A 24,534-nucleotide genomic window follows, 5' to 3' on the forward strand; every position below is an offset into this window, starting at 1 on the left:
ATGCAAGCCACAGCTAAGCGTTACAAAAGCACACATTTCCATTCTTGAAACTCTTTACTTGCAGGAATGAAAAGGCAAATACAGTTACACAATTAAAGAAACAATCATGTTGAGAGAAGAAGAGATGACCTTTCACATTCTTCACTTGCCATCTTAAATTATATAAAAGATGAATATAATATATAGAGAAGATGCAGAGAAATAAATCATCATCATGCCAGGATGAAACCATTCACATACTGTATGTCAGGTCAGAAATAGTCAGTGATGTTTTCAAAGTCATTCCTGACAGGCTGTTCTCATGAACCTTTCGTACATACAGTATACTGTAGCTACGAAAAGTAGTGCACTATAATTTATTACTGTATGCACCACATTGACTCCCGCTGTATAAGAGCGCCGTTGAAGCGCCAAGATACGTGAAGGGAGGAGGTTGCAGTTGATGGATGGGTCCTAAAACACAGGGCTTTCAAGCGGGGGAGTGGAGTTTGTGTCCCAAAAGAAGTTTAAGGGAAAACACAAGACTTTCACCCAGGAAATTGCAAATGATACCCAAATATATCTATCGATCAAGCTGGATGAAACCAATCAGTGAGTTAAACCTACAAGCATGCATTATGCTATTATAAAACCCTGGGTGACCTACAATTTCCTGATGTTAAACTCAGACAAAAAGTTATTGTACTTGGCCCCAAACACCTCCGAAGTTTTTTTTTATCAGGATATATCCTTTAATGCCCAAATAAAACAAATCTCAAGAACCGCCTTTTTTCACCTGCATAACATTGTCAAAGCTAGGCACATCCCGTCTCAAAACGATGCTGAAAAACTAGTCCATGCATTTGTAACTTCAAGGCTGGACTATTGTAATTCCATTTTATCAGGTCAAATAAATCTAAAGACTTTCCAACTGATCCAGAATATTATATATTATATATATATATAAGCTTCTCTGTATTGGCTTCCTGTAAAATCCAGAATTTAATTTAAAATCCTTCTCCTGACCTACAAAGCTCTTTATGGTCAGGCACCATCATACTTTGTCTAAGAGCTCATAGTACCCTATTGCCCCACTAGAACACTGTGCTTCCAGAATGCAGAGTAACTTGTGGTTCCCAGTGTCTCTAAAAGTCTAATGGGAGCCAGAGCAGACAGTCTCCACATTTAAGAATAACTTTAAAATTTATGTTTTGACACTACAAATAAAATTGAATTGAAACGTAATTTTAGTAGGATATCATACCAATTATTGTACATGCATTTTCTTAACGTTATTATACCTACCTGTTCATGAGAACACGTTGTTCCTGATGAGGGACATATTCATGTGGGATTTGTGGGCACTATAGACTAAGGACTGGGTAAAAGCAAAGATTGACTCAACTGGGTGCCACAACAAAATCAACTAGTTCGTTCAAGGGAAAATGCAGCTCCAAGCATATGCTTTAAATTTTTCATTTGTACCACTTTCCTCTGTTTTACATGGTTACTGCTACTGTGATTAGTAAGCTTATTTCCTGAATTTAGTAACTGGTGAGAAAGGTCATAAGACTCAAACCACAAGGTTCACTGATGGTTATTTTTTTTTTTAAACTCCCCTTGATGATGAGTGAATGAAGCTGTATGAGTCATTGCTCTACCAAACAAACCAGGGGGTGGCATGTTTTTCTTATCTTTACTTAAGGAGGAGTCCAAGTGAAACAATAGGTCAATAAAATGGCATTATGGCTTGGTCTACCAGTCAAAATTAGTTTATTTTTTTTTTTGTTTTAATAATGATTCACAAGACCAAAAAGTAGCCAACCTTTAAGGTGTCTTACACCAAATGCTTAAGTATACTTTCATTTAAAAAAGTGCTCTACTTGGCTCCAAGTCGTACTGTACTAACACAGACACGTACATGTAACCCAATTTGTTTCCTCAACACTCTGTATGTTTGCTTGTCACAGCCTTGTCACTAACTAACATTTTATACCTGTTATCCAGCATCCAGTTATATTGTCTTCTTGATGTCTACAGTCTGCCTGAAATGACAAAATGTTTTGTTGTGGCAAAACCAACGTTTAAATCCATTATAACCACCTGTGTCCTTCCGTTTTGTTGCTCTTCTTCTCTGGACGTACGTTTAGTCTGCTGTGCTGGCTTATAGCAAGTAGAAGCAGCAGCTAAATGGAGTCTGTGTTGTATGGAGACACATACAAAATGTGTGCAATGTTGTGTGATGGAATCACAGAGAAAAATATGGAGTGCTGGGGTCACAAATGAGGCTAGCCTCCATGAAGCAAACACTTCAGACAAAAGTGCAGCTGTGTGACTCAGTGTATGTATAGAATTCAGAAACTTCAATCTTATTTTCCCTCCTGCTGTCACTCAGTGAACAATTATAACCTGTCTCTTCAACTCCACACCTGTCTGTGCAAAGCATTGTATAAATTAGTGAGTCTGTCATTTAGCCTACCACATTAGACAACCAGAATATACTTATACTCTTAATATACTTTTTTTATTTGTCCATGCGATCAGATATCTGCCCCGGATATTTCCGCCTCCACCCGAGTACAATGGAGATGAATGAAATTTCAATTGTGGGGCTGTTTTCTACCTAAGAAATAGTCCGTATGAACACAGTGTGTTCTGTGAATTTTCAAGCGTAACCAGGACATTGTTTCTGGAATGATATGTTGTTGTTAATGTTGTTAAATGTAATCTTACAATACTGTGAGCCCCACAAATGACATTCCATTCACCTAAGGTAGAGTCAGAAATCTCAGAGGCAGACAACACTGTGCTAACACAGTGAGATGTGTTCTTGTGTAATTTAGTTGGCCTTATTTCACAACATGGATGCAGTGTGTAAACCTCTGCAGCATGAAAGCAGAGTATATTTTCATTTCACAATGATTCATACAAATGTGAATTATAGGTTTTCATGTATTTATTTAACTGGTATATAATTTCATCAGTTTTTAGTTCCACAAATTATTGTGAGTGTCTTTAAAACACTGGCTCTGGCACAAGCTCTGACTGGTTCATCCATCCATCCATCCATCCATCCATCCATCCATCCAACAAAATTAGGGAGTGTGTTACATTTCAAAGTTAAGTGGTTTAATGATTTTCTGATTTTGTTTATCTTGGTGGCCTCTTCATTTATAATGATTCAACTTGAAAGGTCAAACAGTAATATAGGGCAGCAAATCTACCATTATTTTTTGGGATTTTGCCCAGAACATCCTTTTCCTTATCTTTTTCTCAGTATGGTATGTGTTTAGTAGGATTTGAACAGATATGCAACTGCATATTGTATCATGACACTGACACCATCAGTATTCCTTTTTTTGTTATATGCAAACTCCCAGTCCATGTGCACATGACCTCTGTAGCCATGAAATGTCAATGTTTGTGTTTGCATGTGTTTTTTTGGGGTTAGGTAGTGGTGGGGGCAGTCGGGTGTGTCAGGGAATGATATGAGGTCTGTGTGACGGGTATTAATGGTGGGAATTGGATGATAAGCCGCAACGATTCGCTCCAGGCCGTGCCAGGAAATTATGTTTTACAGCTTCCTGTGCAACGGTTTCAAATCTCACTCTGCCACATTACACCACAACCATGTTTTTTTACATGGTTGCACTCTGACCGGCAAAGAATAAAAAAAACATTTTGCCTGAGGAAGGTCTAGTACCGAAACGCTGCCAGCTATTAAATACATTTTTGCAAGTTAGACAGTGTGCGGGAGTTTCTTTGCAACTTTTGTATAAATGATACAATACTGGTGCTAAACTTCCTATAGACTTTTTTTTTTTTTTTTTTTTTAAATGTTAAGAGATGAAAATGGGAGAATTTCAAGATACTTGGCTTTGAAAGTTCACAATCACAACATTTAAGCCTTCTTGAAAAATATAATATCACGTCAAAAAAGTAACTTCTAAGTCCTCAATCATTCATTGACACAAGGATGTGGTGTGGGGAAAAAATTAGATGAAATTAGATGAGGTGTCTCTAAAATGTCACCACAGTTGTATCACCCTATTTGCATAGAATAACTTCTATGCAAATACGTCCAGCTCCCATGGGGAAAAGAAGGGGAGACAGTATGAAAAAAAAGGAGCTCCCATCTCTTTTAACACAAATTCAGAAAATAATGTGCACAAGAGTTCAGGAAATACCCCACTCACCCTCTTTTAACTTAAAACAACAAAGACATTAAAAATTAACTTAAGATGTGATGTGAGTGGAGAGGCAGAAAACGATTTATAGTCCATCCTCAGACAGATTCTTAAAAGAGAGGGGTGGATCCACAGCAGGTACCGGCTCACCTCCATCTGTTGAAACTGGTTGGCATGTTGCCTGCTCGCACTGTCTACTCACAACCTCATGACCTTCCAGCAAACCGCCACAGTGTGTGTTGTCCGTCACTGGCTGTGTGCACACACAGATATATGCCTTAGTTTGTCAGTTTTCACTCACTCTCTTTTCTTTCAGCCTGTATAGTCAGGAGCAGAGTCCTCTGTTGTCTGATTTGTTACTTTGCCCGTTCCACACACACTGCCCGCTTGTATGCGAAGTCAGAATCCGGCTCATCCTGGTCCTTGGGGGAGCTTTTGGAGTGTATCTTGCCAATCTCCTCGAGGGCGCTGGCTAGAGAGTCAAGGTCAGCAGTGTCCTGGTGGCGAGCCTCCCACAGGCTCAGTATGACTGCCGACGGACTCCGCTGCTTTGCAAAATAACCCAGGTTTCTGTAGAGGAGCACACAAAGCGGGATTAATGAACCGCACTGGGAACATGTTTAATGTTTGCTTCAAATATGGACTGTATCCTTGCTGATTATCTATGCATGTATCTATCTTGTAAAAGACATAAGTCAAACCGATTCTGTAAATAATTGAAATTGTCCTAATTTCCTTTCAGAAAGAGTGTTGAGTGTGATTGTGATGCATAGAAAACATGCCAGTTGTTTAAAAACTGCACCGTAAAGGATAAGGCTCATGTTATAAGAGATGTTTCTTTGTTTAAAGCAAGTCCCATTTAAAAATGAGTTCCTAAAACAGCTGGGCACTGTAGGTTTAGCGAACATTACTTAAACAGGAGGAACTATTTTTAGCCATGGATTAATACACATTTGATGCTTTAGTGAGAATAAGCAGGAGTGTAGGATTGAGTCAAAAGCCCTATTTGCACGGCACTAGTATTTACCTGGGAAACTCTAGTAGCCTACTTTGTAATAATTGCGGGGGTTGTCTATGATCTTAATCCTGTGTGAATCTGCCATTAAGGTATTTGTTAAAATTTGAATCAACGTCTCTGTGATTCGGGGTCGGATTGGCTGTGCTGACAATTATAAATAAAGGTTTTGACAGAGCCTTGACATCATTTGTGGGGGATAATGAATTAAATTTGTGTAAAAAACAAAATTTGCTTATCGTGTGCACATGCACTACTCAAAACATAGACGTGGGGAGTCATTTCTAAATCACGAGGTCCCTACATAATTCTAGTCCCGTGCAAATGGGGCCAAAGAAAATAAACTATTTTATATTATAAACTCTGTGTGTTCATGGTAATGAAGGACATGTCACCCAGTGCAACAGTGTGGCTCATTGGAGAAAATGTATTAAATTAGCTTGACAACAACACCATATTTAACATATTTGCCGTGAAGAAATTATAAAACAGGTCAGAAATGCAAGAAATATCTACTGACTGTGAGTGTATGTTGTCCTAGTGCATTTCAATTATTTGAAATGCTTCTAGCTCTCTGGTTAGGTCCGGCCTGGTGGTTGTGCCGGTATTATATACTTGCTAGTCTCGCTTTGCCAGACCTTCCTTCCACAGCACTGCGGAGGAGGGTCAGGCTAGTCTACACAGCATTGCTGTGCTCTGGTTTATTGGCATTTCTTTAAACCAATCACAATCATCATGGGTCGTGCTAACCACCGGGCAGAGCCACGGTGCCGCTGCAAAATAGCCCTTGGACAGAAAGTTTTGGTGGAACCATTTGCACGTTCAAAAGTTGTTTTAGTTAGAAAACTCAGATTGGACAGATAGTCTAGCCAGCTGTCTGGATTTACCCTGCAGAGATCAGTTAAGCAGTTAACCATAGTCCTCATAAATCCACCGAAGTTTAAAATTCCAACACAAAGAAAGCGGAAGGTACTGGACATCCGACCGAAAAGAGTGAAATCCGGCGGAATTTCCGGGCGGCAATGGAGCATTCCCAGAAGTGGAACGTCATGGTTATAGACTATATCCATGCTAACAGGAATAGCTCCTGCTATGTGGTTCGTAGGGATGGGCGATATGACAATGTATATCCTCAAACTATACAAATGTGTCTATCGTCAGAGATGTTGCCATATCGTTTCTACTATGGAAGCCATATCTTTAATGTCTTTAACAGTCATTTAGGCCAGATGGGTGATTAAGTGATTTGATTTTTAAATAACACCATTACAATTACATTCTGTAAATGGTATTACAATTTGTTTTATTACCGATAAAATTAAACATTTCAAATACTGGAAAAAAACATTACAGTGTAGATAAATGCAAAATAATTGGTGTTTGAGACCCCAAACATTAGTTCTTTAGGCTTTTGGGAGGTCCTAGGTGTCGAGTAACCAAGACCCTTGTGCTGTATTTTGTACAATGGCTCCATTATCCTGTGCAAAATGGAAAACATGTTATTAAAATGATATATATTAGAATGTATACCTAATTAGAGAATGCACTCTATAAAGAACAGTTATCCACATTATTATCCTCACTCTAGATTCCTAATTCAACAACTAACCACTAACTAAACGATACCCAAATGGGTCCTTGGGTCCCCTTAACTTGCCTATTATAAAATGTACTGTCTGTAACTGAAAATTAATTTAACAGAAATTGTCTTGCTGCTTTAAACAAAAACCATCTGGTTCATGTAGGTAAAACAAAAGGTTTCTTAAGAGCTTTTAAGACTATCAAAAATATAAAGAAAATAGTACCATCACAAATGATCAGTAATTACTGGCAAACAAACACAGTGGTTTGAATTTAATTAACAGGTGCTGCCAAAATGAAAGAATAGAGGCCTTGTTGCTATGCCAGTGCAATGTCTTTATGTATTATGTAGCATTGAATCCAGTTGGGGGCAGTGTTTCACTGCCGCGTCTTGGTGCTTTATAAGAGAAAAAAAAAACAAGCAACATAAAAGGCTGCAGCCATTGGTCACATCAGGCTCAGTTCAAAGCTTCCCAACTTGGAGAGGAAAGCTTATCTGTATAATTTGGAATCCCAAAGGACTCTTAGATACCAGGGTTTCATGAATCATGCACTTAACAGGAGATTATAGCTACCAAAAGATCAGACCAACCGAAGACAACAACTGGATGGAGTAAATATTAGTATGGTGTCTCATAATAAATGCATTTTTCTATTTAATAATTGCATGTGATTAATAACATATTATTTTCAAGGAAATTGCGTAATAAGGCCAGTACATAACCACAACGCACATAAGCCACAGCATTCAACAGACAACACAATCACTTATGTGCTTTACAATTAAATATGAGTCTTGCCTCCTACTTTTGAGAGATACGATGAAGAACAAAAGGTAGCTGCATATAAAGCCAGATGCATGAGGTGAACAACACTCACAGCAAATTATCCTTTTCGTCAGGGTGTGTTCACGGTGAGATCATTACAAAGAAAAGGATGCACATCATACGCTCACCGATCTAAGTGGAGCTTCTGGGCTAGGAGTTGCCAGTCCTTGCCCTTGGCGTTGGTAGTGTCAAAGGTGGCACAGATCCTCTGGCGAATGGACACAGGGATTTTAAAGGCCTTGGGCCCCGTCTGGGACGTGATGGTGCAGTCTGTCTGCATAAAAAATGGAACTGACTCCTTTTCAGTCTGGAAGAACAGAACAGAAACAGACTAGAATCAGACCAGGGTCAGATAGGATTTGCAAATGTTGCTTTGTGCTTGTTTTAACCAGCTTGGGGAGCCAGATGAATGGGGTTTCCTGGGTCAGGGCAACTCAGACAGGTATGTTTAACATTTCAAAACATCAGCGCATAGACTGTAAAAAGAAATACGACAAAGAAAAAGACATCTGGTAGCCACTAGTAGTGCGGCTAGCGCAGGCATTTCTAAAAACAATTAAAGCAATACACCTCCCAAAATCTATTTTTTGATGATCAAACGCTCCACCATGTGGGCTTATAATGTGGCTTTACATGTTTGGAGCATGCTCCTGTGGGTCACCAGAGGCTGTGTTCAGTTTACATTCAGATCAGAACAGTTCAGTACCCAATTTGGAACAGGGTAGTTGGTGGCAGTGGCATTTACAGTAACAGTTTAACATGTGAATGTCAAAAATGTCTATTTTCATTAGGACAAATAAACACAATGACAGTGTTGTATGTAACAGTGTGACATCTGGCTCATCTGCATGCAAAATGTCAAATTCAAAAAAATATATTTTTAGTGGGTGGGGGTTACTAGGTTTATCTGCAGAATACCAGGATAATGATAGGTATGGTGCGATTTGGATCATTTTGCATATGTATAAAAACCTTTAAAAAATGTTAAAATATCAAACACTATATATACAGTATGACTTCCTGGACTCTGCCTAAATAACTTTTTTATTTGTTGCAAGAAATAAATATGCAAGATTTCATCATCTGCAATACACTGAATTTTATTTATATTAATGGTTAAAAAGTATTGTATTCATTTACAAAAAAATAATTATAATTAGCCTTATAATAATGATTATTAGCCTAGCTTAGTGCAGGCCATGCTGAACGAATAGCCATTACAGCAAACCATCTGAGAAGTAATGTGAGGAAGCATTTTGGATTCAACACCATAGGTGGAAAAATTATAGTTTAGGTTATGTGGGTTGTGTTGTAATTCAAATAAATGACATGATTGAAAGATTATTTAAAAAATGTGTTTCTATGCAAATTTTCAATTTGCACAATAAATACTGTGGGTGGAAACCCTGGGAATTCAGGAAAAAACATGGAAACATTGCCACAAACATTTTACACTTGGCTGAGGTGAAAAATTAAAAAGTGTATCGATAAAACATCAGGTGTCTGTCAACTGATAGGAGACTGTGACGTTTTTTAGGGTGCTTTCACACCTGCCTCATTTAGTTCGGTTCAATCTAGAACTAGAGTTTGTTTGTCCCGCTGGTGCGGTTCATCAGGCCAGGTGAGAACGCAGCATTCACACTCGGGTGCGCACCAAAAGCGGACCAAACAAGCGTACCGAGACCTGCTTGAAGAGGTGGTCTCGATACGCTTTCAATCGAACTCTGGAGCGGTTCATTTGTGGTGACAACGTGATCCATACTCGAACCGCACCAACTATAAATACTCTGCAAGTCTGAGCTAATGTCTGCGATGCAGCAGAGCAGCAAACTATAGCAGCTTGCAGTGTTTCTATCACATAAATAGGCAGCGGTCAAGCTTGCCGTCCGTCACTCACATCTCCGTGGTCAAACCAGCTGCCGCTAAAGTTGGAGACAGACACCGGCAGAGCAGAGCGAAGTCTTGGTGACCAGAGCAGACGTAGTAACATCTCTCGCAAAACAATGTCTGATAATTTTAATGAAATGAGCTGGTTTGACCATGGAGATGCACAAAATATGCACTAGTCCAGAACACACTTGACATATATAAAATGGACCAACAGATGCCGTTGCTCTGGAAGGAGAACAGTGAAGGCTATTAGAAGCACTTTTCCGGTGATGGCTGAGCGTTACTGCGCAGCCTCCAACTGAGTTTGAAGACGTAGATGTGACGTGAGCAACCTGTCTGAAAGTTGTAAGTCTTCTGGTAGCTGTGCCAAGAGAAATCTCAATCATTCCGAATCTTGCAGACTGAGAGTGTATGTATATGTAAGGAGATAACATAGGCACAGGCTAATTATTGCTAACTGTTAACTAGTTAACATTAGTAATAAAACAGTGATTCGAAACTGTCTGCAAGCTTCTCCTGTACTGGACGGTAATTTCTCTACTGTGCGACAGTGAGTCGCGTGGTTATGACACAATCGTTAGCCTATTTTTACAAAAAACGTCTGCTACGGAGCCATAACATGAGCTACAAGGTAATGGAGCCTTTTATACATTGTTGTGTTTCTTTAGAAATAAACAATGGACAAATAGAGTCGTTAAACGCTTCAGATGTAAAGTTATTCGCTGTCAAATTGGCGCCAAAATGGAGCCAAAATGAATGGCAGTCAATGCTAACAGGAGGTCATGGCTTGTTAGTATCAAAATGGCACCATCCGAGCTATGCGTTCCGAGGAAAAGCTTACCCCCTTGACAACACAGGACCTTCTTCCTGTATTTACTTTCTTGCTCCTGCCCCCAGACACATCCGACCAATAAGAGGAGTGGATGTTCTTGCGTGATTTGTAATGGCGCATTTTTGTACGCTTGGATTTTTCCAGGTGTGAAACCAAACCAAACAGAGGGCAAATCGCTCCAAGTTTACAAACTTACCAACCGATTCGGACCAAAGCAAACAAACTGCAGGTGTGAAAACGCCCTAAAATTAATACAAGGGACAAATATAAATGTCATATTTCCATCAAGTTTTCCATTGCTTGAGGTTTGACTGGAGCGCTTGTAATTACATCATCTCTTTGTTTCCTCTTCTTCACCGATGGATGATTTAATGGCACCCAACTGGAGAATTAATGCCACCAACTGTTTATCTTAATAAACCAACTCCTAATGTTTAACAGCAACCCATCTGAAATAAACCTAAATCTGGTTAAAATTTGTGCTGTGATAGAAACTTAATGGCTCATGTTGGTGTAAAACAACAGCTGCTGTATTGGTGCTCTGTATGAAAATTGTATTGTTTCAACCTGGTGACCCACAGTATAGACTCTGTCCTCGAAATGGGCATGTCTGTTTACTGTACTCTGTGTGTGTGTATGTGTGTATGTGTGTGTGTGTGTGTGTGTGTGTGTGTGTGTGTGTGTGTGTGTGTGTGTGTGTGTGTGTGTGTGTGGTGATGATTTGAAATCTACTCACAGCTCCTATAAACAGTTTTATTTCTTCTTCCTACCTGTCAAACCCTAACTAATCATGAAGGTAAAACCATAAAAAGTAATTGCAAATAATATTTCACCTGCGTCTGACTGCAATACAATGAGTTTAAATAGTGTTGGTGGCCTTGAGTTAGGACAAGTATGCTTGTGACTGGTTGTGAAAAAGCAGTAGGGTAAAATCAATGAGTAACACTCTCTTCTGGCTTAACAACTACTGTCAAGGTGCTCTTGAGTGAGGATTTCTAACTCCTTGCTGCTCCAGTGGAGCTGCTCAGCGGCTGACAGAAGACTGCTGTTACACTGGGCACCTCCCAGGTGTTAATGCATGTGAATGTGATGCAGGCTATTTGCTAGAACACATGTCTCCCTGGGCGAATAAAAGTTTACAAATATGTGCAGGTAATGTGGTGAACAGCTGGAACTTTGTTGTCTGTGTTTAGCATAAATCTGTGAAGAAAAAAAGAGAGTAGTGTCCTCGCTCTATTATTACACAATGCAAGCTCAGGAGAGCTGGCCCTGCTGTCAATGGACACACTCCAGGAAGGTTACATAAAGGTTGAGAGAGAAAGTGAAACATCCCCCTGCAGCTCAAGAGCCTCACCTCGGCCACAGCTGTGTAGACCTGCAGAATCTGCTCTTGGCCTTTGACCTGGCGCACGCTGATTTTGCAGGAGAGCTGGGTGGTGGCAGGGCTGTATCTCTCCAGAGAGAAGGCACAGTGCAGGGGCTGCTGGTTGCTGCACCACACTTGGGGGAAGGAAAACTCCTGAGAAGGCAGAAAAAAAGGGACATCAGAAACATAACACGGTACACAGCAGTGTTAACTTATGCTCTAAATGAGATGACTCAGCTGCCGATTCTACATGGGACCACGCTGGCACATGCACAGCCACTTACACCCGGCAAGATAAAAGATAAGAGTTGGCTTTGAAGTCTCAATAATTCCAAGGCTTGATATATTTATGCATGGAAATAACTATTGTTATCCATTTACAAATACAGCTCCACTTGTACAGTAACTCTGATTGCAAAAGCAGCTTTCGAGCTAAGCTATATATGTGGGAATACACGGAACAGGGAAAAGACTGCCTTTGATGTATAATTAATTTTAAGAGAGCGGGCACATCTGTGGGGAAAAGTCCTTGACCTTTGCTAGACTCCATCTCTGCCATATTAAAAGTGACCTGCAAACGATTCTTAGTGAAGACCGTGGCATTAAAAGTGATAGCCATTGTAGCTACTGATGACTTAACCCTTGTGGCTTTGATCTTGGCTGTCCAGTGCAGCTCACAGCAGCAGATAATGGAGTCTGGGCGCGATGGGGGGAGGGGAGGGGGTAGGGAGAGGGGGAGGTGATGGAAGTGGAAAGCTTGGATGCTCTTTAGCACTAAAAGCTGACTTGATGTATGGCACCACGCTCGGCTATTATTCTACACCTGCTCCACCAAAGCAGGTTCGCTGTGCCTGCCTGCCATTCCGAGACCCTCATAAATAAGGCCGTGGAGAGGGTGTGTGTCTTTGAAACAGAGATTTCGCCATGCATTCAGTTCTTTAAGCAATAACAGCGTACAGTGGGGAAACAGCTCAGCTGTTCTGCAAATGACAACAGATACAAAACAGCATTCACTGGCTGCTGCGGTGCGTTCGATCTCATACTGTTTGCATTTTAATGCTCTGCAAGCAAAACAAACACAAAGCTATTAATCTCAAGTCACGTCCATCTTTATAATTCTCTGAATGTGGGCTGACAGCAGGATGCACGCTAGAAGAGCAGTTTTAAAGCATGGGCGTAAATCTGATCTAACAGTAGGGGGGGACAATAAACATACAATTTCTGAATAGCAATTTTTGAAGGGGACACAAATAATACAGCCACAATTATACTTAAAGAGGATATGTGTACACAGAGGAAAGCCTTAATACTATCATTAGTGTAGCATGGAGACTGTACCATTATCCTACTTTTCAGTGTTTCTCTTGATTCAATGAAATAGCTGACTAAACTGACCAAAATATTCTTCTTTAAAACCATTTATTTATTTTTAAGTTGTTTACAATCAAGCCACAAAAATACCTTAAAACATAATGACTTCTTTTGAAAACGTGTCCCATATAAAAGAAATACAATACTTTTGTACACTTGTTAAATTAACTGATCATAATGTAAATTAGTGAGCCACTGGTAAAGCTCATCAGCTAACCCTGACAGCACACACCTCCAAAAATATGAACTAAGCTCAACACACTTATCTGAGAATCTACATCTGACTGTCCCTGGTATCCCTGTTCCTCAGTTCTTTCTGTCTCCTTTGCCTGTGACATAGTGACGTTAGTATTTACATAAGCACCCATTCTTATAAAGATGTTACCAAGATGTTGTCTTAATATGAGGACTTATTGTCCTTACTTGGCGTTTTGGTGTAGGCGTACTGAAAAAGGATCATATGTTTATCTTTTTCTCTGTCATTTTATCTGGGCAACAACAACACAAATCTTTAACGTCAAATGTCTAAATATGAGTTAGGTTCATATGTTCACCACGCAGTCATATTATAATTATAAAATTATCTTGTGTCCTCCACATAAATATTAGGTTTCATCTGGGACATATATATGTATATATACTGTATATGGGATATATATTTAACTGATGTGTCATTAGTATGAGACAAAAAAAAATTATTTTAACTGTGTTGGGCTCGGACATAAATATCTTAACTTCATATTGATCAAAACACAACTGTAGATCTTCATTATTAACCCTAATATCAGTTCACACACATAACGTTAGGCTTATCGCAGTGGTAACGTTGTAGTGGGTGCATTTCTTTCCAACAACCTATTAAACAAGCTAGGTAACATTACATTATATTACACTAACATAGCAAACTTTTTTGTCATGACTAATTTATTAATTACTCAGCATAATTTCTATTTGAGAAAAGAAAAACTTCATCTGATGTTTAATAATGAATGATGAATAAAATAGCCTTGAACCACCTGCTTACATTCCTGTCACTACCCGATGTGACTGTTAGTCGAGTGCAGATCCTAACATACAGCAGGCAGTGGACCAAACCACTGTGAGGCAAGGGAGGGAGAACTCAAAATGTTTCTAAACTTAAAAAGCATTTTTTTGGGGTTTGTATTGTTTTACTACTTACACAGATATTTTAAGTATACATCATTATGTTATTTACAATACCCAGCATTGTATGGGTTGCTGACCCCCCCGACTCCCCTGGGATTTAGGCCCTTGTTTTAAAGCACAAAATGGTGCACACAAACACAAATATGAAGTGAGTCAAAACCAGATGAACAGTATTTTCATTTCATCTTCAGACAGATTTGAGTGGAGTCTGGTGGGTTTGGTGATGGTGATTTTGTGGCAGTTTGATGTTAAACAAAAAGGATCTTACTCTTTAACAAAAAGGTCTATCTCTGTAGGGATCCTTTTCATAATGTTGTCAGACACTTAGAATAATAATTTGAACCTGTCACTGGCAAAAACAGTACTTTTAGTGGACGCAAACTGACAGTGTGCATTTTCCAATGCAGATTACGCTGGTTACAGCGTTCTCACTCAATACTGGACCACAGATTTGAAAAGATTTCAAAGATTTTGGTTCACCATGCATGGGAAAATGGGGTCCAAGATGAAAAATACTGAAACACCATTATTTATGCAAATCAGCACGTTTAATTAGACAATGCCTCATTTGCATACTTAAACATAAAAGTTCAGAAAACTTGTTAAAAAAAAAAATTATTGTCTTAGTGCAAGTAATCAACTGGGGAAGTTTCACAGAGATATCTGTTAGTTAAATATTCCCTATCTACTGTGTCTCACCTTAACATGGGCTGTAATGGGAAAAATTGGCATCACTGATTTAAGTATTTTTCAATACTTTCCACCACTTGGATTTCTTAGGACTTTTTATATGTTATAGAGGAGATCTTTATGAATAATAAATATTTGTCAGATTTTCTGTTGCAATTTGGGAGAGATTCACCCCTCTTTTCTCACAAAATGGTTGTACTAATAGCCTCAGTAAGGCTAAATAACCACAACATAAGGCTACTGTTTCAAAATCAAAGAAAACATAATTCAGAGCACTCATATAAGAACATAGCACTAGCAAAGCGCTAAATAATTTTGAACTGTCAAAATCAGCAGGGGGTAGCGTGTAGAAACAGCTGTGTGTGGCTTGCAGCTCTCTCTCTCTCTCTTGTTCTCTCGCTCTCGCTGACTGTCCTTTCATTTCCCTGTCGTTTCCCTTTCTGTGGATTGTAGAGATATTAATCTTCCTCTATAATACCATTTACATTTCATTTATTATTTTCTTGTATTTCAATTATATATAAATGTTTAATGCTCAAATTGAGCCTATTATTAATATTTAGTATTATTAATATGTACTACACTACTCAGGCTTATGCATTGCCAATGCCACTTAACATGTGGTTGTTGTTATATTTCTGTCTACTGGGGGGATTTCAACAGGGTAGTTGTGGGTAAACTCAAGCTGTCATTTTTAATTAAGTCGCTGGCCCAAAAGGTAAATTATGTCTCGTTAGTGAAAGTGTTGTTATTAATGAGATATGAAAGCATCAAACATGTATTTCAGTTGAATGAGATGTATACATATGCACAATATAGTATACATGGGCGGCTGTGGCTTAGTGGTAGCCTGCCAATTGGAAGGTTGGTGGTTCGATCCCTGGCCCTGCAGTCCCATGTCGAAGTGTGCATGGGCAAGACAGTGAACCCCGAGTTTGTGTAAATGTGTGTGAATGTTAATCTGATATGCAGGTAGAACCTTGTACGTCGGCCACAGTTTATGAATGTGTGTGAATGGTGAATGGTTCCTGTACTATGTAAAAGCGCTATGTAAAATTCAAATAATGAGGTAAACGTATTTTAGAGAAATCCCGTGAGCTAAACCGTTCAGATTTCCAACTGTTCTAAACATTCCGGTTTCAACTGTTTTTTCTACTCTCGGCTAAGGACGGTTACACACTGGATGCGTCGCACGAGCGTGTCAGCTGCGTGGCGTGTCCGTTTATATTTCGGCTCCCATGTTAACAGGTTAGAGCTTACACGCTGCCTGCATGACATGCGAAAACGTGTGCCTGCTAGAAATAGAACCAACGCCTATTTTTCACGCGACACGCAAGCGTGTTGGAAGCGTTTCCAGGCAAAATAGAATAGGAAAATATGTTTATATGTCGTTTAGACACAAATACATATTAATAAATTACATGTTGATGTTTGAAAGTCTCTAGGTTTTGATATAAATGCAAATATTTAAAGAGTTAGACCTGAATATTGTTACTGATCAGGGTAAAATGATTGAGGTAGTTTCATCTTATAAATATTTAGGATTTTTAATTGATGATCACCTTTCTTTTAAGCTTCATATACAGAACCTATTAAAAAAGTTGAAATTTAAGCTAGGTTTTCTCTTTTGGAACAAATCTTGTTTAACTTTTTCTGACAGAAAAAGGCTAGTCGATGCCACATTTCTCTCTATTATTGATTATGGTGATCTAGATGAATGCCCCATCAAAGTGTCTTCAGATGTTGGATGCTGTGTATCATGGAGCTTTAAGGTTCATTTCAAATTGCAGACCCCTTACTCATCACTGTATACTTTACTTCACAGTGAATTTGCCCTCTCTGTCAAATTACCGGCTTACTCACCTTTATATGTTCATATACAAAGGCATTTTAGGCAGGCTCCCATGTTACATATCGGAATTTCTTTCTTTTACACAGAGTACTTATGGTTTACGGTCCCAGAACACCATCTCATTGAATGTACCTCAAGCCCGGACAGAGTTGTTTAAGAAGGCTTTCATGTTTGCTGCACCTTCTAGTTGGAATGACCTACAGAAAACACTCAAACTACAGTGTCTAATTTCCTTAAACAATTTTAAAGGTTATGTTAAAACCATCACCACCAACATAGTGCATCCACACGTGCAAATGTTTTAACAAATTTTATTTAAATGAAATGCACTTGAGATGTCTTTGCCTCTTTTGTGTTTGTTTTGTGATTGTAAATTATTTTTTCTATGTAACAAACTTGTTCTGCTATCTTCTAGGTTCTAGGTTAAATAAAAAAAAAAAAAAAAAATATATATATATATATATATATATATATATATAAATGTAATTTAAAAAAAAAACAAATCGATTTTCTAATATTGCACCTGTCAATACAGAACAAAATATTCTGTAGCCTATTTTGCCGTCAATGCTGCCAACATTGTCTTTGCTGTAATCAAATCAGTATATATTTATGTTTAACATGGTATTTTATTTTATCAATGGGAAATATACATGTGTACAGACAAAGCTAGCAGCAGCGCCGCTGTCAGACACGTTTCTGGTGTGTAAAGACAGAAAAATCCACGCAGCGACATGCAACAGAAACGCCACGCTCACGCCACGCAGCCAGTGTGTAACCGGCCGGCCTGAGTGTCACGCAACTCTAAGCCGGCCTTCTATGATTGGTCATCTGCTCCAGGTAGGCAGGACTGGAGTGGGTTTTTTTAATCTACTGGGGTGTTTTGTCGCATGTAGCTACATGCTAACAGTAAAATATGTAATCTTGGCTGCCGGTGTTGTTAAATTCTCCCCAATTCCGGGTCACATTATTCCTGAAACATTTCCGGTTATGTAGTATTTGGTTTAAAAGCCTTTATCTGTGATTCTTGACTGTAAAAAGTGCTGCTATATTCTATTAGTGTCCACTGCTAACTATAGTAGCCACATGCTAACAGCAGTAAATATGTCATCTTGAAGAACACAGTGAACAGTGGAAGTTTAACATCGCTCCAAATTTTTACTTTAAACAAACCGTTTTAAATGTATAACTATGCCCAAAAGTTGCTGAGTAGTTGGTTGCACCAATAATACATCCAAAAACCCTGATCTCCGATTTGTCCTCCTGCAATGTCCTAAAATAGATCCTGATAGATGGGCTTTGGCTCCAGGCTATAGAAAAGACCGGCATCACCGAGGAAAAGAATCGCGCTGTCACATCAGGAAAGAAACAGGAAAATGATGAAAAGCTGTTGTGTAGCGGGTTAATCAAGACTTTCACACTGATTTATGAGGATCATAAGATAAGTGAATATTCTCAGTCAGTGTGGTAAATGATGCTGGTGACAGTTACTACTGATGGATAGCTAACGTTAGCTTAAGTGGGAGGCTGCTAACAGTTACAGCAGCATCAGACTGTGGTCTCCCACTAAATCTCAGCCTATAGATCAAACACTAGGTTATAATAATTACAGATGACACTCAGCCTAACAACAGTGATTTAATCAGATATGTATTTCCACATAAGCAGTATGCAACCATCGTGTTGGGTCATTGAGCCAATGATACGGGGGAAGATGGGTATATGACAGCGATCAACCTTAATTTATTAAGGTATTGTGAACTCTCAAGTTCAGGCAAGGGCACAAAATAAACGTTAGACATGTGTATAAAACCAACATTTGTTTAACAAGAAATAAATCCATGCATATTTGTCAAAATTATGATCCAAACACATGTCAAATTGCATTGAATTCTATAGGATTGTCTGTTTTCTATCCAAAAGGGGGGCGCGGCATTGATGTTTAGCAAAGTACCTGTATGTGCCGGCCTAACGTAACAGGTGCAGCAGCCATGGGCAGAATGAGAATTTTTTTTTAACATTAAAGCATGTAAACAAAAAGTACAAACACAAAATACAAGTATGAACCTGAAAATGCTATAAAATAGGACACTTTGACACTCTCTCCCAAAGTATTCGCCATAGCATAGAACATTTGGCCCCTACAATAATAATAACTCTCTCCTAACAATCTACTGCTGAATCAGTTATTTGTAAAATAAATTATAAAAATTGAAGTCGGAATTAGCCCAATGATAGATCTATGTTTTTTTTCAAATGAAAAAGACCATACTAACGACTACATAATATTTATAAATGCAGACTTGATAACTTATTAGAAAGTAAAAAAAAATTAAAATTACAGAAAAATACATCCTACAATACACAAAGTAAATTGGGCCAACTGGAGAATCTCTAACTAACACAACACAGCACCCCTCACATAGTTTGTTCGATAGGTGACCCATGGGAGAAGCAGGACACAAACAACATAGTTATGACCTCTTAGCATCAAAAACAGGATCTTGCAAATTAGCACTTTAGTATCGGATCTCTGTTTTCATTTAATATCTTGTCGGTTACTGCCATAGTTACCTGACATGTGGTAAAGGGTTTGATATTCCACAGGAACTGGGGAACATCTTGGATGGACACCTGGAGGCTGAAGGTGTTCGCTTGGAAAGGCAACATCTTTGGCTCCTCGAGGAGCTGACCACCTCCGGTCTTCTCTGCAGCCACCACTCCCTGGAGGAGAAAGGAAAAGGAAAGGAACAGGGACAGCGTAAGACGTAGATAGGAGAGAATGGAAGGAAAGGGGTCAGAAAGAAAAAGAAAAGGGGGATAATAGAGAAAGATAATATAGAAGGAAACAAAAAATGAGAGGGGGGAAAAAAGGGAAATAAGACAAATGCGAGAGAAAGTACACTACCTTTCCATATCAGCACTAACACCTGTTCCAAATCCTTTCCTCTGTCACTTCCACTAATTGACTCATTACAAATATTAACACAAAAACAGGCAGCCAAAGAAGTGACGTCAAGTCTCCACTGAACAACTCATACAATTCGTGCTCACATTAGCATCACAATTGCAGCCTCAACATGACAGATTGAAGCTTGACTTTAATGCTGTGGAAACGTGTGTCAGGGGGGCAAACGTCCATCTCCCAAATTGAATTTGTGATGATGAAAGAGCACTTTGATTGTCGCTAGCAGGTATTCATCTGTCATCATTGTTCAGTGTCCCGGTGGGATGGTTCTGTGTCTGGCCCGTCTATCCTTAGCCATCTCAATCACAAAGGGAAAAGACAGGGAACAGAGCTGTGACTAATGCCAGGCCACGCTGATTGATTCTGACTAAGTGTCTGTGCGTGCAACAGCTTGGTTTAACATGTGTCTGTGTGTGTGTATGGTTAAGTGTGTGTATGCACCTTTACGCATGTGTTTGCAGAAAAGCGTGCCAGTGGTTATGATATTGCTCTAGGTCTGAAAAAAATTAATTGTTGGCAAAATGCAAATGAAAGACATTCATATGAAAAAAAAAAAAGTGGCAGCAGGCAACCTGAATAATGACGTTCCTCCCTGCCATCTGCCGCTGTTGTTCAAAACGGTTTTACACTAAGCTGCTGGACAACGCTGAATGTCTTTGGTTTTCCTGCGTAGCATGTACCTAGCTTGGGTCTGTGATAATGTTACTTCGTTTGAACTCATTTGAGCCAAGATGCCAAGATGTCATGATTTAAGTTCACACAAGATTGATGTGTCTAGATCATTATTTACAGCTACGGGAGTGTTGCAATTTCAGCCAAGAATGAGAAATCCAAACAGAGGTTGGTGGAGTTATTTTGGGAGTCCAGGGTTCCAAAAGATTAAAAAAAAGTAATCTTCTGCATAGACAATGTTAGATTGCGCCACCTTAGATTTAGGACTTTTAAGAGCCCTCTAGCAACTTTTTGGGCAGACCTCTTTCTTCTCTCTTGAAGCAAGTTGCAAATATTACTCGGTATATATGCTCTCATGTGGTTGTAGTTGTAGGTAGATTTTGGTTCATATTTATTATTGTAGTATTCACAGCAGTTTGAAAAATAGCTCATGATAAACCTAGTTAAAGTCAGGTATGTTTAGCTTAATTTAATTTTTTACATGTAAATTCTTTATCATCTTCTATATATGTTTATGTCTACATGTAAACAGTTTAATTATGACATTGCAAACATAGGCCTGGATGGGCATAAAAGTCTCACGGTTGGATCATCAGTACAAAAGATGAGCAACGGAATAAGAAATTCTTTGGTCTATAAAAGTACAAGCCTGTGTAAAGTGAACTACTCCCAAAATGCATTTCATGTAATAAAAATCCAATTACCAGCTTTAAATGTGATTGCATGTAAATTCGCCATCTTTGACAGATGAAGGTAGCCTGCATTCATGTGAAAGAATATTCATTAATATTCACAACAGAGTGAAATTGGTTATGAAAATCACATTACCAACCCCCAGCCACATTACTTGCAATCTAAATCATTACATCATCACGCAAAAAGTTTATAATTCCAGCCAGGAAACATGCAGAAAGTACCCTGCTAGCAAAAGATATATGGGTCGTCATGGTGACACAGACTTTATGACTCACCACCGGCCCTATGGAGGCAGGCCACTCATCTTCAGCTGGAAATTGAAGTGAAGTTTAATGGAGCAGAGACTTTCAGATTTTGCAATTCATGTTTTTTTTAGAAGTTCAAATTTATGCAGCTGATTACAGCACAGTACTGTAAGTGTGGTTTTGGTGATTAGCAGGTAAAATGATTTCTAGCTGTCTACATTTGGTTGAGAACATTCAGTTTTTTAGATAACTACCTTCATTTTAATGGCATTTTTATTACTATGTTACCTGTCACTCAGGATCTTCCAGACATATTTCTTAGCAAAAAGCTGCTCAAAAGCAGTTAAAGTTAACTTAAAGTAAATTCCTTCACATATATTAAAACATTTTGGGGCAGATTTACAAGTGAGATGCCACTGCAGTAATGGCAGATTGTTTACTTCCACCTACAACCCAGTTTAGTCTGTACATTTGAACAGTTTACCAGCAATGACTGTGTGCAGAGCCACAAGGGTATCATAGTATTCAGAGCCATCTGTCATGCCAAACTGATGTAAATCGCACTCAGAGGGGAAGTTGGAAAATTACAACTGATGGCCAAAACATATATATATATATATATGTGTGTGTGTGTGTGTGTGTGTGTGTGTGTGTGTGTGTGTGTGTGTGTGTGTTTTTACAGCTAAGTCAATGTCAAAATAAGAAATACATAGTTGAATCATAAAATGTGATTAAAAACCATTGTGTTTATCACTTTCAAAACAGACTATTATTTGTTGATGATGCTAGAATTTGGGACATTGTAGAAATTATCCTTTGCCAAGGCTAAAGGCTAAAGGTTGAGGTGAACAGTATTTTCTGGTAGCATTCACAGTGGAGGGCAACGTCCACCAGCAGAATACTAATATGGGTGGTATTTTCAGGTAGATAGCTTGTATCAATGTTGTCTCCTATACTGAATGCTGTGACCTTAGAAAAGGACTTGCTGGTGGATTGGAATTACCTAGGCCCATTCGTGCAACAAGACATTCCCTGACATAAAAGAAAGAAATCACACAATTTGTGATTTTAAGACCTTTACTTAAACTGAATGTGTATCTGGTTAATTTAAAAACGAGACAAAAAATTGATGAAATCCTTAAAAAGTGCATCCATTTGGATATTAATATCAGGAAATGTGACATGTTAAAGAGGACCTATTTTAAAAGAAACAGCAGAATTGTGCAATATCATAGAAAATATCAGAATACTGCCAATCATAACCCTTCCTTGGTCTCAGCTGAAGAAAATGTCTCCCTCTTTACGAGTGTTGGTGTTGCATCAGGCTTCCTGTTGATCCACAATCCAGTCTGTGATTGTGCCCGAGCTTGGAAAACACACACCAGAGATGTGCTGCTAACAGACAGGAGCCCAAGGGATGCACAAAAGTCTGGCATCTGCTCGGCAGGCTGGAAATTCATAAACCAAATCTAGAATGCATTTTAAAGCCAGCTGCTGCTGACGGCTGCGACATGACAGAAAGGCGGTCGGGAGGCAGAGTCAGTCACAAGGCTTGCGGTGCTCTGTTCAGCTCAGCTCAGCTCTTCTGTTAGTCTAGTCTCTCTGGGGAGGATGGGATTTTCAATGCTTAAAAACCCTATAGGTTGCTGAATGATAATCAAGTCTAACAAAATTAAAAAAGAATGATTGGTTAACATTTGAATGGCAGTGATTACAGTATGGCAGCCTTTGTCTCAGTCTAATAAAACCTCTGGAAGAGGGCTGTTACAGAGTCCCCAATATCAGCTCTGGACTATTGTTTTTAGTGACAGTGGCAATGAGTCTGCAATCACCAGTGTGGGCAAGTTACTTCCAAAATGTAATACATTATAGATTACTAGTTACTGTCATTTGAGATTAATTATTACAATATTACTGTCTCTGAATTGTAATGAGTTACACTACTTTTGCATTACTTTTGAGTTACTTTCGCCAAAATAACAGTGGAAGTTTGACTTGGCAGCTAGCTTGTGAATTTCATCACTGGATCAATGAAGTCTCCTCTTTATCCACTTTTACATCATAGATTATTCATAATATTTTGTATAATGAATATGGATATGCAAAGTAACTAAAACTATAAAAAATAGATACGTAAAACGTACAATAGGAAAGTAGGAGAAAATGAAAATACTCAAAAGTACCTTACAGTTGTATTGAAGTACGGCATTGTTGTAAAATTTTGTTTTGTTTGTTTAAAGCACTTGAATAAGAAATTCATGTTGTTTAGTTTAAAACATTCTATAGGAAATGGTCAATTATAGTGTGATTAAAACTCACTATTTACATTATTTACAGTGCTTGATTTACAGCTGATATGTGAAAAGGTCCACAACCTTATTTGTTTAACAGTAATTTAGTTTTACTGTGAACCGTCACAGGAAGTGCTTTTATTTTGAAGTAGCCTACACAGAAGTTGTCTGTTGTGTACTCTTGCTAGCTTGTGTTGAGATGAACGTGAAACCCGTCAAGCTAATGCCGCATTCTATTGGTGCGTTCTTTTTGTCTTGTAATCGCGACTAGTAGCTTGAGTGTGACGTCACATCCATGTCGGAAAACGAGTAACCGTGGGTTGTTGCGTTCTTTTTGTCACACAATACTACGAGTCGGAGAAAAGATGGATTTTTGTAACATTTTTGGTAACATTTAGGATTCTATTCACCCAGTTATTGACATATTACACACATATATTTCACAGTTTGATACATGAAAATTACGTTTTGATTACCATTAACGTTCGGCTACTGCTCTGCTTTCTGCTCAAGGCTCGGCTTAAGCCGTTGTTGTCACATTAGCAACCGAGTGTCTCTAGCCAATTTTAAGCTGCACAAGCTACAAAATAACTAATCAGGCGGTATTTAACTCCTAATAAGACTGTAGCAACATGCCTATAGGTAGCAGTATACAGTGCTATGTATACCACTTCTTCATTTGGTTACAACAAAGACAACAGTGTTTAAAATTGTAGAAAACCACAATGTTTACTATGTGTGATGCACGACGTAGCCATCTTTGAAAGTGAACTCGGGGTCCTCTGAGTTCAGACGATTTGACGAGTTGTATATACAACCTCGGTGGCGTTCTTTTTGCAACTTCCGGTTCGTAACTCCGGAAAACAACTCGTAAATCGACTTCGGTGGACAAAAAGAACGCACCA

At 38.7% G+C, this 24,534-nt stretch overlaps 1 protein-coding gene across 5 annotated transcripts in view; it reads right to left on the minus strand.

Moving 5' to 3' along the window:
* Window positions 1-955: 955 nt before the first annotated feature.
* unc5db (unc-5 netrin receptor Db) overlaps window positions 956-24,534 on the minus strand; it is a 358,970-nt gene continuing 335,391 nt past the window's right edge. For all 5 annotated transcript variants that reach the window (XM_028577296.1, XM_028577298.1, XM_028577295.1 and 2 more), the window contains 4 exons: window positions 19,332-19,481; window positions 11,666-11,830; window positions 7,718-7,896; window positions 956-4,736 (listed from right to left, as the gene is read on the minus strand). In XM_028577296.1, coding sequence (XP_028433097.1) covers window positions 4,523-4,736; window positions 7,718-7,896; window positions 11,666-11,830; window positions 19,332-19,481 — 708 coding nt within the window. In that variant the 3' untranslated portion in view covers window positions 956-4,522. The remainder of the gene's footprint in view (window positions 4,737-7,717; window positions 7,897-11,665; window positions 11,831-19,331; window positions 19,482-24,534) is intronic.

The sequence above is a fragment of the Perca flavescens genome, chromosome 5, assembly GCF_004354835.1.
Source record: "Perca flavescens isolate YP-PL-M2 chromosome 5, PFLA_1.0, whole genome shotgun sequence".
Taxonomy (NCBI): Eukaryota; Metazoa; Chordata; class Actinopteri; order Perciformes; family Percidae; genus Perca; species Perca flavescens.